The 13698-nt window shown below is 39.3% G+C and overlaps 1 protein-coding gene across 1 annotated transcript in view; it reads right to left on the bottom strand.

Moving 5' to 3' along the window:
• slkb (STE20-like kinase b) overlaps positions 1 to 13698 on the bottom strand; it is a 29684-nt gene that overhangs the window by 6508 nt on the left and 9478 nt on the right. The window contains exons 7-14 of the mRNA XM_065295371.2: positions 13529 to 13610; positions 10700 to 10837; positions 9271 to 10107; positions 6321 to 6451; positions 5190 to 5313; positions 4237 to 4416; positions 705 to 834; positions 122 to 246 (exon numbers count right to left, since the gene is read on the bottom strand). Coding sequence (XP_065151443.2) covers positions 122 to 246; positions 705 to 834; positions 4237 to 4416; positions 5190 to 5313; positions 6321 to 6451; positions 9271 to 10107; positions 10700 to 10837; positions 13529 to 13610 — 1747 coding nt within the window. The remainder of the gene's footprint in view (positions 1 to 121; positions 247 to 704; positions 835 to 4236; positions 4417 to 5189; positions 5314 to 6320; positions 6452 to 9270; positions 10108 to 10699; positions 10838 to 13528; positions 13611 to 13698) is intronic.

Below are 13698 nucleotides of genomic sequence, written 5' to 3'. Positions count from 1 at the left end.
TTTTGCGCTGCTAATACCAGTCCAGCTACAGGATATAACTGCATAGTAAAATTAGTTATGAATTGGTTGTTACAAGTTAACCGTGTCAAAGGCATAACCACTGATACAGAAATAGCCCAACCTTCTCGTGTCTTTTGAGCAGCTGGTGTCTTTGCATGAAGTACTGGTCCTTAAGCTGCTGCTTGAGCAGCTGGTGTTTCTCCTGTAGTTGGCGCTCTTCAAGCTCCCACATTGCTGCTTCACGTGCTGTAGAGAGCACAGGAGAAAAAACAAGTGAATCAAATATCGTTTCATCAGTATTTTTATGTACTTAATGCAATTATTAAAGGGGCACCTATTATGGACATTTTGACAAGATGCAATATAAGTCTCAGGTGTGCCCAAAATGCCCCAATATTTCATTTTTCAAATTTAGAAAAACTTTTTAATAAAACTAACCAGTCAGTCAGTGGCTGTGGGAAGGGCTTTGTTAGTGTGACATCACATTAACAAGAGAATCAAAACAGCATGGGATTGCTTTGGTTTAATGAGGATTAAAAAATACTAGACCAGTGGGAATTAGGACTCTGAGGGTCTTTCCACAAAAACAGCCGACTCAAGCCCAGTGTGTGAACAAGGTGTCTAAAATGCTGATGCTACAAAAGCAGTAAATGAACAGGTGGGAGGCAGAAATAACAACAAGCTTAATACGAAAGACATCCGACCTCTCAAAAGTTGCTGTTTGTGGTTAAGGCAGTCTCTCTCGATGGTGGCCAGCTCATGTTTTTGTTGCTGTATGATCTTCTTCAGGGCGATGTCCAGGTCCTGCTGTTGCTTCTGAAGAAACTCCTGCTCCTATAAAAACACAGCAAGAGCTTTAATAATCCACACGACAGCAATGATTTGCTCATATCAGATGGGGTTTGTTTCCCGAGTTAAACACAAAAGATGATATTTTGATTAATGATGTCGGTGTTTTCCACAGACTTAGGGGATGGGTATAGCCTGGCTAACCCCAGACCAGTCTTATAGAGAATAATTTTCTCGTATTGGAGATGTGGTTTACGAACGCCCATAGCCTTTTATTGGGTGCTACGAATGTCTATTAAATGCGTCTGTACGTAGCTCATAGCCAATCGTTTCAATTATACCAGATGACGTATGTAGAGCGACATCAATTCAAGGGTCAACAACTTTTATCGGGTACGTGTGCGCACAGCTGAAAGCAAACATCCTTCCTGGATATGATATTGTTTAACGCCGAAAGTTGCCTTTTATTTAAATAAACTTGTGTTTAAAACTACTTGGAACACTTTCTAAGGCTGCATCGAAAAGTAACTTCCCGTCAGCTGGCGTGTTGGATAAACAAAACTGCTGCGGTGTCGCATAGACGTCGTCATCGTCTTGCTGCTCCCTCTCCGTTCTGTGATTGGTTCCCTATTTGAGGTGAAAAATTGGTCCATGGTTTCCATGCTAGACTTTCAGCGTGAATAAATTTGCGCGTAAGGCAGCATGGGGAAACCCAGGCTACGATGGGTGAATAATGGGTAACTAATATGCGGTCAGGTCGGTCATTTTCAGATGGAGAGCCATGCGCAAAGCCTATACTTGATGCATCTGCACAAAAAATGCATAAAAATCATTTGCGGTGCACACCAGTGGCGGACATGTGGCAACAAATACCACCTTTCGTGTGAGAGGGAGGTTTTGTGCAAAAATCGATTTGTGGCGGTCAATTTTGATTTTGTGGCGAGCCGCCACGGATAAATGAATGCATGGGAAACAATGGATGGTAAGCATAAAGTTGACAGTACCCATAGGTTTTGTTTTTCATATTATGTAAGTCAATGGGTACCGTCAACTGTGTGGTTACTTTCATTCATTAAAATATCTTTAAGAAGAAAATCTCATCCAGGTTTAGAAGAACATGAGAGTGGGTAAACGACGACAGAATTTTTATTTTTGGGTGAACTATTCCTTTAAAGGGAAGTTGTTGATTAAAAAGCATAATATTAGTATGAAATAAATGTTTTAACATCACAGAGACACTTATATGAAAGTGCGAAAATAAAATAAAGCAGACAGTAGGTGTCATGTTTTACAACGGTAGTGCAGATTATGTCCTGCAGGGCGGCGCTAAAGAGTGTGCATGGGAACAGCTAGGGAGCATCTCGTTCACCTAATTCACCTACTTATACTATGCCCTAACAGTATGTACGTTTTTTGTGTTGGGAAAGTGCACACTTTTGAGTGCAGAACATAAGAGTATGCACACATACGCGAAACGGAAGTGACGACAAATACAACATACAACTCATCTTTGCATTTAAGCATTACTTTATACATTATTTGTCATGTGATATTTATTCTGTAGTTAATTTATTGATTCAGTGAAGCTTCATTTATTTAATTTGTTAATTGTTTGTAACGTAACTAACCTCCGCCCTCTAGTGGTGAGTTATATCAGTCGTTTTAGTGTCCATGGATCTACAAGGGCTGTGCAAAAAAATCGCCTGTGATTCTCATGCGTGTTTCATCAGTAAAGCCAGTTCCTTGATTAGTAGTAAATCGCCATCAGCTGCTTTCAGATGGAGCATTATTTACTACACAGAGCCGTAGTTCACCGAGAAGCTAGGCAAAATCGAATAGATTATCTGAGTCAATTTTCCTCAGTTCTGAACGCGATTTTGCCTAGTTTCTCTGAACTACGGGGTCTGTGTAGTAAATGATGCTCCATCTGAAAGCAGGTGATGGCCATTTACTACTAGTCAAGGAACCGGCTTTATTGATGAAACACGCATGCGATTTTTTGCACAGCCCTAGGATCTACACTTCGAATTTTCACCTAAAACAGTAGACCATCTGGGACCTTTATGCATACTCAACATACTACGATTTGGGACATACTAATGCTTATTTCAAATACTATTTAGGATGTATAGCATGCAAACTGTGACTCAGGGTGTATCCTTGCATGTACTACAGTTAAGACCTCCACAAACAAAAGCAGCTACATAAAAAAACCCTGGGTATAGTCTGTTATTTATGCATATACAAGCATACGAGCACAGTCTAATGCACAGCATTGCAAATCATAGTTGATTTGACTCATAGACGTGCGCTGATGTTCGACGCATGCGCATTGCGAAAAATCGCAATACCCCTTGTGGCCTACATAATACATAGTCCTATACGCGCGTGCACAACCTACGCATACAATGTACGCAAGATTTCAAAAATCCGGCGGTGCACGTACTGTACGAGGGCACTCTTCTAATGATGACAATTGCAGACCCTCGCATGCACATAAACAAATGGGACTGTACTTCGGTTTTTTATCACATACCAGTCCTATACGCGCGTGCACAACCTACGCATACAATGTACGCAAGATTTCAAAAATCCGGCGGTGCACGTACTGTACGAGGGCACTCTTCTAATGATGACAATTGCAGACCCTCGCATGCACATAAACAAATGGGACTGTACTTCGGTTTTTTATCACATACCAATTCATGCACAAACCATACAGAGAGCCCCATGAATATGTGAATAAATCAAAGCATGCTACACCACAAGTACTGTGTCTCCCTTGTACATTTACAACAGTGTGAAATAAAAAATTAATGTCAAGGGTTGAGATGAGAATCATAGCCCTTGAAAAAACATATCACCGCAGAAACCAATATGTGGTAGAAAAGCTCCCTAAAACCCGGATAATCAATATAATGAAGAAAAGTCTAAGAGTTATTCCGGGTCTTTATGTCACCTCCTTGCAAGGGGGTTGGTCTTTCCTAAAGCGCTTCAGGAAGTCATACCTCTTACGTTTGGACGAGAGCTCCTGTGCTCCCCGAAAAATACCAGAGAGGAAACAAAGAAGATTTGGGATTTGGATTTCAAAATATGAAGTAAAGGCAGGATAAAGCCGGCTTACGTGAAAATACATAAATAGCTTAGGAAAACGAGTTTCATTATGACTGTAGCAGGCATGATTTTCAGCATCTTGGCTTATCTTGACAGTGTGCAAGTGGGTACTGGTTAGCACATTATTACAGAGATAGACATCTTAAAGGTGCAATGTGGGAATTTTAGCGGCATCTAGTGATCAGATTGTGAATTGCAACAAACGGCTCAGTACACATTTTTACGGTAGCCCTGCTAACACCACTCTATAACCAAGTGAGCTACAAATATATAAAGCTACAACTATTATTCTTAGTTAACCATAAGTAGAAGTAGTCGTAAACGCCTCAGTACCTCTTTCTTGCGGTTCTTCAGCGTGTTCTGGAACTTGGAGAGCTCCTTCTCCTGTTCAGCTTTGATTCTCTTGGCCTCGTCTCGGAGACGCTCGGTGTGGTCCTGCTCCAGACGTTCGATCTTCTGTTTCTGCTGTCGCTCCAGATTCTCCACCTCCGTATCATAGTGACGTTTCTTACTCTAGAAAGACAAGGAGACAACAATTACAGTTTCAGAAAAGAACAACAAAATCAACATAACCCTACCTGAGAACTATCATAACAAAGTTGAATAAACTCAACAATTTCATCTGAGGAGTAAGGGAGAGTCATCTGAAGGTCTGTAAATCTTTGCCATGACTGCTGACTTCAAATTTAAAATAGGAAAAAAAACCAGTTAGATGAGCAATTAGAAAAAACTACGCTAATAAACGCTGCTGACCGGGTAAACTAGGACAAGTCCCGGTGGCTTTCTTTAACAGTCTGACACAGATTATGGGCTCCAAAAATAAATCGGCTATTAGGCGTTTAATGTCATGCTGTTCGGTTGTCAGTATTTCTGTGTTTTGGGTCATCACTTGTTGGGCAAATTAAAGTTTCTTTATCTAACAAAACAAATACCTTGCAAACTTCTAAAATAAATAAAGGACACATCAAAATTAGGGACAGACAGGTCCTGACCTTCCATTAATTGAGTGTTTTGTTGTTGAGTTAGTGAGGTAAAATGTTTTATCTGTTTGTAAATATATGCTTTGGTAAGAAGAAGGAAAGCAGTGGCAACGACCGCAATTATAAGATTTGTCGCAATGCACATGCGTCGAACATCAGCGCACATCTATGAGTCATTGCCTTTAACTCTGCTTACACAATTCATTGATTGACACCTTTATTTTACATCCTGGATGTGACCAAGTTTCAACAAAAGGTGTTTTTAACATAATGGACTTGTGTGTAAAATGCTTTGTTTCCTCTCACCGTGACCTCCTGTTCGAAGCGTTTGTAGATCTGCTCTTTCTGTTGTTGGAGTTTATTGCTGAGCTGCTGTTGAGCTCTCTGCTCCTCTTTCTGGAGAAGTCGGAGTTCTCTCAGCTCCTGACGCCTACAACACAAACACAAACATTTCATCCCTTTAGGACTAATCCAACATCAGTCTGACCTACTGTGAGTCTTGACCTTTTACATTCAATTTAAAGGTCCAGTGTGGGTTTTTAGTGGCATTTAGCGATGAGATTGCGAATTGCAAAAAGCTAAATTTTGAAATGTAATAAGAAGCTCCGGTAACTGCCACAGGACAAACATGTCCTCATCTGAGACAACATAGGGACAATCCTTCTAAAAGTCCCACATTGCAGCTTTAATTCACTCGTAATTTTAATTTACAATAATTTGCTTTATTATCCGATAATTATTTTTCTCTTATAAATTAAATATGAAAATAAGTGATTTATACACAAAATATATTACATACCAGCATGGTTATAAAACTTTTTTATGTATATATATATATATATATATATATATATATATATATATATATATATATATATATATATATATATATATATATATATCAGCCCAAATTTCATTAAAATTTATTCCATAATACAAAATCATTTTATAGTTCACAGAAATAAACTATGAATATACGGTTTCCCAAACTCTTTTAATCATAAAAGTTTTAGGTTAAACAATAAATCTGAAAATAAATGTTGCGTAAACATAAGGATAAGACTGCAAATAAAAAGCTTAGAATTAAACAACTTTTTGGATATCACACAATCCAGCCAGCCAGGATGTAACTCCACTGCCTGACAGGAACAGGAAGTGTCATTCACAGCTCCATCTTTCATTTCCCGAGCTAACAGCGCATCTGCTGTTTGAATATTGTGAACTGGGACATATTATCTACAACATTCACTAATAAACAACATCAATGTGCAGTTTTAAAACCCTGCGGCCCCCTCTGTTTATACTCCAGACTGTGATTGGATACTTGACTACAATCTATTCTCCAAGCATTCACAAAGGTGCTAGTGTAAAAAAACAAACAAAAGGCAAGGAAAACTTAACAAAAGCATGCGAGGAGGTAAACAGGAGATGGCTCACCTGAGGAACCTCATTTCCTCACTTTTGGTGTCATTGTCTGTGATGATCTTAGATGTGGTCACGCTGACCTCCACACCGTCCACCATGAACTTGCGAGTCTTTTTCAGTGTTTTTTTCTCCCTCTTGTTATCCTAGAAAAACATTCAATAAGTTTTAAAACATGAGTGTAAGAAAAGTGTTTCGAACAGTGTTTGGAAAAACTGCAACGCGCAGTGTTTGGAACGGAAAGAACAATGGAACGGAATGAGCAGTGTTTGAAAAAACGTAACACAAAGTGTTTAGAAGAGAAAGAATGATGGAACGCAACGAACGGTGTTTGAAACAGAATGAACAATGAAACGGAATATGAAACGAAATGGAGAATGTTTGGAAAAACCGCAACGCACGGTGTTTGAAACAGAATGAACAATGGAACGGAATATGAAACGAAATGGAGAATGTTTGGAAAAACCGCAACACACGGTGTTTGAAACAGAATGAACAATGGAACGGAATATGAAACGAAATGGAGAATGTTTGGACAAACGGCAACGCACGGTGTTTGGACAAACGGCAACGCACGGTGTTTGGACAAACGGCAACGCACGGTGTTTGGACAGATGGCAACGCACGGTGTTTGGACAGACGGCAACGCACGGTGTTTGGACAGACGGCAACGCACGGTGTTTGGACAGACGGCAACGCACGGTGTTTGGACAGACGGCAACGCACGGTGTTTGGACAGACGGCAACGCACGGTGTTTGGACAGACGGCAACGCACGGTGTTTGGACAGACGGCAACGCACGGTGTTTGGACAAACGGCAACGCACGGTGTTTGGACAAACGGCAACGCACGGTGTTTGGACAAACGGCAACGCACGGTGTTTGGACAAACGGCAACGCACGGTGTTTGGACAAACGGCAACGCACGGTGTTTGGACAAACGGCAACGCACGGTGTTTGGACAAACCGCAACGCACAGTGTTTTTGGAACGGAATGAACAATGGAACGGAATGAGCAGTGTTTGAAAAAAACGTAACAAAGTGTTTAGAAGAGAACAAATGATGGAACGTAATGAACGGTATTTGGAAAAACCGCAACAAACGGTGTTTGAAAAAAATGCAACGCACAGTGTTTGGAAAAACCGCAACGCACAGTGTTTGAAACAAAATGAACAATGGAACGGAATAAAGAATGTTTGGAAAAAACGCAACGTGCAGTGTTTGAAACAGAATGAACAATGGAACGGAATAAAGAATGTTTGGAAAAAACGCAACGCGCAGTGTTTGGAAAAACCGCAACGCGCAGTGTTTGGAAAAACCGCAACGCACAGTGTTTGGAAAAACAGCAACGCACAGTGTTTGGAAAAACAGCAACGCACAGTGTTTGGAAAAACAGCAACGCACAGTGTTTGGAAAAACAGCAACGCACAGTGTTTGAAACAGAATGAACGATGGAACGGAATAAAAAATGTTTGGAAAAACTTAACGTGCAGTGTTTGGAAAAACTTAACGCGCAGTGTTTGAAATGAACTGGAGAATGAAACGGAAGGGAGAATATATGGAAAAAACGTAACGCGCAGTGTTTGGAACAGAATGAACAATGGAACAAAATGAAGAATGTTTGAAAAAAATGGAATGCACAGTGTTTGAAAAAAACGTAACCCACAGTGTTTGAAGAAAAAAAACTGTAACGCACAGTGTTTGGAACGGCATGAGCAATGGAACGGAATGAAATGAAGAATGTTTGGGAAAGAAACTGAATACACAGTGTTTGGAAAAACGTAAAACACAGGGTTTGAAATGAAATAAACAATGAAACGTAATGAAGTATGTTTGGAAAAAACTTAATGAACTGTGTTTGGAATGTAATGCAGTGTTTGGAACAGTTTTTTAAAATTGATTGTTTTTGCAATGAAACAAAAGATGTTTGGAGCTGTATAAACTGTCTGAAACTGTATAAGGGGTGTTTGAAGCTGTATAAATGTGGTTTGAAGTTGCATGATGTAGTGTTGTCCAAAAAAAAAAGAATTTTTTTGATACATGTTGATACCGAAAATCTAAAATGATTCCAATATTCGTGTCCAATATTCCGAGACCAGTTCTCGCTCACTCAATCTCTCTTTTCTTTCAAATGACTACTGGACGCACGCACACACGGCATGTGAATGCATTGCCAACAGAGCCCCACCTCCTCTCATTCACTCTGGAATTTTCTGGCTGATAAGAAAATACTGTGACTGTGGTCAAAAGTAAATTAACCCAGATAATGTTGTAATTTAAGTTCACAAAAAAAATCAATAAATGTGTCATTTTCACATTTGCACTATAATCTGTGTTTAATATTAATGTTTTAACATTTATCTTAAAACACATTTGTTCTGGTTATTGTTTATCTTATACAACTGTTCATGTTAGAAAATATTAAGATACTTAAGGAACTTTTGATTTTAATTCGTAAATGTATTAGAAAATGTTAAAATTAACATTACATTAATAAATGCTTTAGAGTATATTTCATTGTTCATCATTTCAACAAATAAACCTTAATTGTAAAGCATTACCAATAACTTTTAGCTTCCAAAGGCCTGAAGAAAAACTTAAATATTTGTGTGATAGGCCTATTTCTGTTGTAGCATCAGACAGAAGCTGAGGAGCATAAATCTGTTATGACCTCATAGTTATGTTAAAAATGTGAAAGTGAAAAAAACGTGCCTTGTTTTATTTGTTTTTTAATAAAAATAAAACGTTTAGGGCTTTAATGCCGTGGCAGATTTCCACCGTGGTTTCAAAAACATGATTTTTCCAGGAATAGTATCCAAGTTAGAAATTCCAGTATCGTGACAACACTAGCATAAACTGTGTTTGGAAAAGCATAGACGTATTTACAACAGCAATATTGACTAGGGATAGGAAATATAGCTAAACATTACAAAGATTAATCTTTAAGAAATTGAGTGGTTTCTTACCTGCCGAGCGGTGGATCCCGGCTCTTTGGATTTTATAAAGCGGGATACGGATAAGTTCAGGTCTATGCTCTCAGCTGCAGAACTAATTCCTGAATCCGAGTCCTCCTTTTTCTCATACCTGCGTTTCACAGGGGTTTCTTGATCCTCCATTGATGATTTCTCCTTTTCCTCTACCTTCTCTTCTTCCACAGAACCGGTTGGGCTAGGTACATCAGCTACAATCTTGATGACCTCATCTGTTTTAGTGGTTTCCTCTATTGGTTTCTCTAACTTGGAAACATCTGAGGCAGGCACTTCCTTTATGAGCTCACCGTTGCCCATCGGCTCTTTGCTTTCAGCAAGTTCGATCTCTTTCAGACCATCCAGAGTATCTCCCTGCTCCACTTCTGACTCTTTCACCTCTTCTACAGGTTTGTCTTCATTAGGTTTGGCTGGTGTCTCCTCTACATGGACCTCTACCTGCTCAACTTCTGACAATTTCACCGCTTCTTCAGGTTTGGCTGGTGTCTCCTCTTCATGGACTATCGTGTCCACGGGCGTCGCTGGGGGAACAACTTCTGGTTCATCATCAGCTTTAGTTTCCTGAGGTTCCTTTGGAGAAACATCTACAGCTTGTTCTGGGGCTGTTACGTCCTGGATGTGGTTCTCTGCCACCTTCACAGTTTCATCTTTATTTATTTCTCCAATTATAACACAATCATCTGGTAGTTTGGTAGTAGCAGCCTCCTCAATCTTCTCAGGAACAGACTCCAAGATGGACGGCGATTGTGGAAGCCTCTCATCTTCAGAGCTTCCGACACTAACGTCAGACGATGCACGCTTGTGTCCTCGAAGGATCTGAGGAAAAATGTTTTATATTATTTAGTGCAACCACCAAAGTCTCATCTTAATATGAAAGAAATTGGCCCTGGTGACTCTAGTTCCATTGTATGAGTTGGTGGCCAGTTGCTTATGTTTCAGCTAAGGGTCTGAGTCAAAGGTAAATGTCAGGCTAAGGTGTGAACCCATTTCTATGATAATGAAGTGGTCTGGGTGAGGCAGTGGGTGAGAGTAATGTTGAAGGGATTAAGGGATGGTGAAACTCGAGGAGTTGGGGATGGCAGTGTTACTTCCTGTCAATGCTTTGTTTAAAGTTGAGTGCATTGCTTTCTATTTAGGGGACTGTCCCTTAAAATGTGTATAAATGCAATGTAGAGCTACTGTAAGTCAGACTTGGTAACTGCAGCGTCCAAGCTCTACGCTCTGATTTAAAGATCACTTTCTGCAATAAAGACTACAGCATGAGGAAATCCAAGTCTCCTGGTGTTTTTTTTAAGGGCTCATTGTTGAGTTCATGCAGTATCCCATGTAAGATCTGAACCCACAAATAATGCTTTACCAGCTTCAGTTATTAACTAAATACGCAATAATGATTGCTATAATGTCTTACCACGCTTCCGTCATTATCGTCTTCCTCTTCTTCCTCCTTTACCTCCTCTACCTCTTCTGTGACCTCCACATCCGCCTTGGCCTCGGCGATGAGCTCCCGCAAGGGCCGGCTGTCAGTCACGCTACTCACAAACGGGTGCTAGAGAGACGAGGGCAAAACAATCATATTTATTACACGTTCACAGAAAATAATCCTTAAAGGTGCCAAAGAATGCATTGAAATAATCTGTATAAAAAAATTCAAAGCGTACTGTTGAAAACCCAAAGATGTTTTTACATGTCCATTTACAACCCTAAGATTTGCCCTTAAAATGAAATGGTCTATTGTTAACTTATTTGAAAGGGTCATGCATAATAATGTTGAGCTCTGCTCTGATTGGCTGTTTGCGTGTGTGTGTAAACAGACCTTATGTTTGAGCCTGTATCAGAGAAAGATACAGAATTTGAAGAAAAATAAATTGTTTGGAGATTGTTAATGGGCGTTTCTGAGTGGTAAGTTTATGTTTTTTTCAGTAAGGACCTGCAAAACATAACTTTATGTCAATAGTAGAACTTCAGCCTAAACGTTAGCATATAGCACAGTGGTTCTCAAACTTTTTCTTCGTGCGGCCCCCCCTTGTATACGGTGCAATCCTTTGCGGCCCCCCCAAAAAAAATGTATGACAAAAACAGTTCTAAAATGTAACATTTTAATTAAACAAAACATATTAAATTATACAAAGTAGTGATGTTGGTTAGTAGGCTTTTTTTGTTTAATTACACTAAATTTATAATAAATTAATGTATTTTATAAAATGTCATAAAACTGGGGCCCCCCGGCACCGTCTCGCGGCCCCCCTGGGGGCCTCGGACCCCAGTTTGGGAACCACTGAACAAGCATATAGAGCTAACTCAGCAGTCACAACTTTTAGCATCGTAACAACACTGTACTTAATTTAATGTGTAGTTTAATGTTAGGGACGTACATCTCAACTGTGACGTCATAGTCGATGTTATGTTGAGATTGGCCTGTTTTCCAGCGGTCTTTTGCGTGCACAAGATTTACATAAGAATGAGGAAACAATCGTGTTTGAGACGATTTGTCATTGCCAAGGTAAATACCGTTTTACATTCTACGGAACCTTTAAAATGTGAGCAAATGCTTTTTAAAGACAAACATTAAGCCATTTAGGACTTTAAGGCTACGTTCATACTGCAGGCGAAAGTGGCCCATATCTGACTTTTTTTGCCCAAATGTGACCCATATCTAAACCCATAAAACATTGCAGGATTTTTCTCATTTTAATGGACTTTAATAGACACCAACAATTAATACTTAACTCAACACTTAACAGTTTTTTTCAACGGAGTTTCAAATGACTATAAACGATCCCAAACGAGCCATAAGGGTCTTATCTAGCAAAACGATTGTCATTTTTGACAAGAAAAATAAAAAATATGCTCTTTTAAACCACAACTTTTCGTCTAGATCCGGTCCAGCACGACCTAACGTAAATGCGTAGTGACGTAGGGAGGTCACGTGTTACATATATAAAACGCACATTTGCGGACCATTGTAAACAATAAACTGACACAAAGACATTAATTAGTATCAGTTGACATACAACAACGTAGGAACGGTCCTCGTTCTCAACACTTGTAAACACTGGGGCGGAGTTTCGCGTTCGTCCTGTGTGACCTCTTGACGCCATGACGTATTGCGTTGGGTCACGCTGACGCGTCACGACCGGATCTAGACGAGAACTTGTGCTTTAAAAGTGTATATTTGTTATTTTTATTGTCAAAAATGAAATTCGTTTTGCTAGATAAGACCCTTATGCCTCGTTTGGGATCGTTTAGAGTCCTTTGAAACTCCGTTGAAAAAAACTGTTAAGTGTTGAGTTAAGTATTAATTGTTGGTGTCTATTAAAGTCTATTAAAATGAGAAAAATCCTGCAATGTTTTCCTCAAAAAACATAATTTCTTCTCGACTGAGCAAAGAAAGACATCAACATGGATGACATGGTGGTGAGTAAATTATCTGGATTTTTCTTTTAAGAAAATGGACTATTCCTTTAAGACCTGCCTTGTAAACTAAGCCTTAGTGAAGATTTCTCTTAAAAGCTGCCTTGTAAGAAAGTGCAATGTAATTATAAAGAGATGACTTGAGATGATAGATAGACAGACAGACAGCGAGATTTAATTATATAACAATTTTCAAGTTAAAAATAAACAATAAATACATAAAATCTATAATAAAACCTAAACCTGGGCTAGCAGAATTGAATAAAAACCAGCTATTTATTTTTATTATTTTTTCTTTCTTATAATTTTAATATAATTCTTATTCCTTTTGATTTAGGGCTAAAATATGAATTTACATGGTAATATTAGCCAAAGACATTAACATGGATTCATGTATCAAACACTTACCTTCCTTGGCTTTGACACCTGTTGCACACATTTAATAGCTGGTCTGAGAATATGCAGCTTTTTTGATATTATCAATTTAATTGGAGGACAATTTAAGTTCGGTATTTTCAACCCCATTCAGACCCTTTCAGATCTTTCCTAAACAGCTTGTACGCTTGCATGTGAAAATGTGTGTGTGGCTGGTCTACTTAAAGCCTTGGTTAGAAAATCTCCTTTGCTGACGTCGATCCCAGAGTGGAAAGTGTCTGACGCTCATACTTATAAACAAACAGCTGCGAACTCCATCGGCAGGAACGGTCACCTGGACCGGCATGTGGTCGAGCAGACAGTTGTAAACAAGGGCCTTTAAGAGCTATGAGGAAGTTTTGTGACTGCTGTAAAGTGTCTCATATCATCGATATTGAAACAATTGATTTACCTGAAGAAGCTGGGCTGTGCTCCACCTGTTGTCTACGTTCTTATCCAGCGAGTGCTTTAGGAAGTCTTTAAACTCGGGAGACCTGTAAAGGCATTGTCATGTCTCTCTTAAATAGCGTGCGACGGCATTTACATACATAAACAGCGTAATACTTAAAGGATATAATATAT

This window comes from Paramisgurnus dabryanus, chromosome 4 (genome assembly GCF_030506205.2).
Source record: "Paramisgurnus dabryanus chromosome 4, PD_genome_1.1, whole genome shotgun sequence".
Taxonomy (NCBI): Eukaryota; Metazoa; Chordata; class Actinopteri; order Cypriniformes; family Cobitidae; genus Paramisgurnus; species Paramisgurnus dabryanus.
Note: the sequence above shows the minus strand (reverse complement) of the source record. Positions and strands in the feature narration are given on the sequence as shown.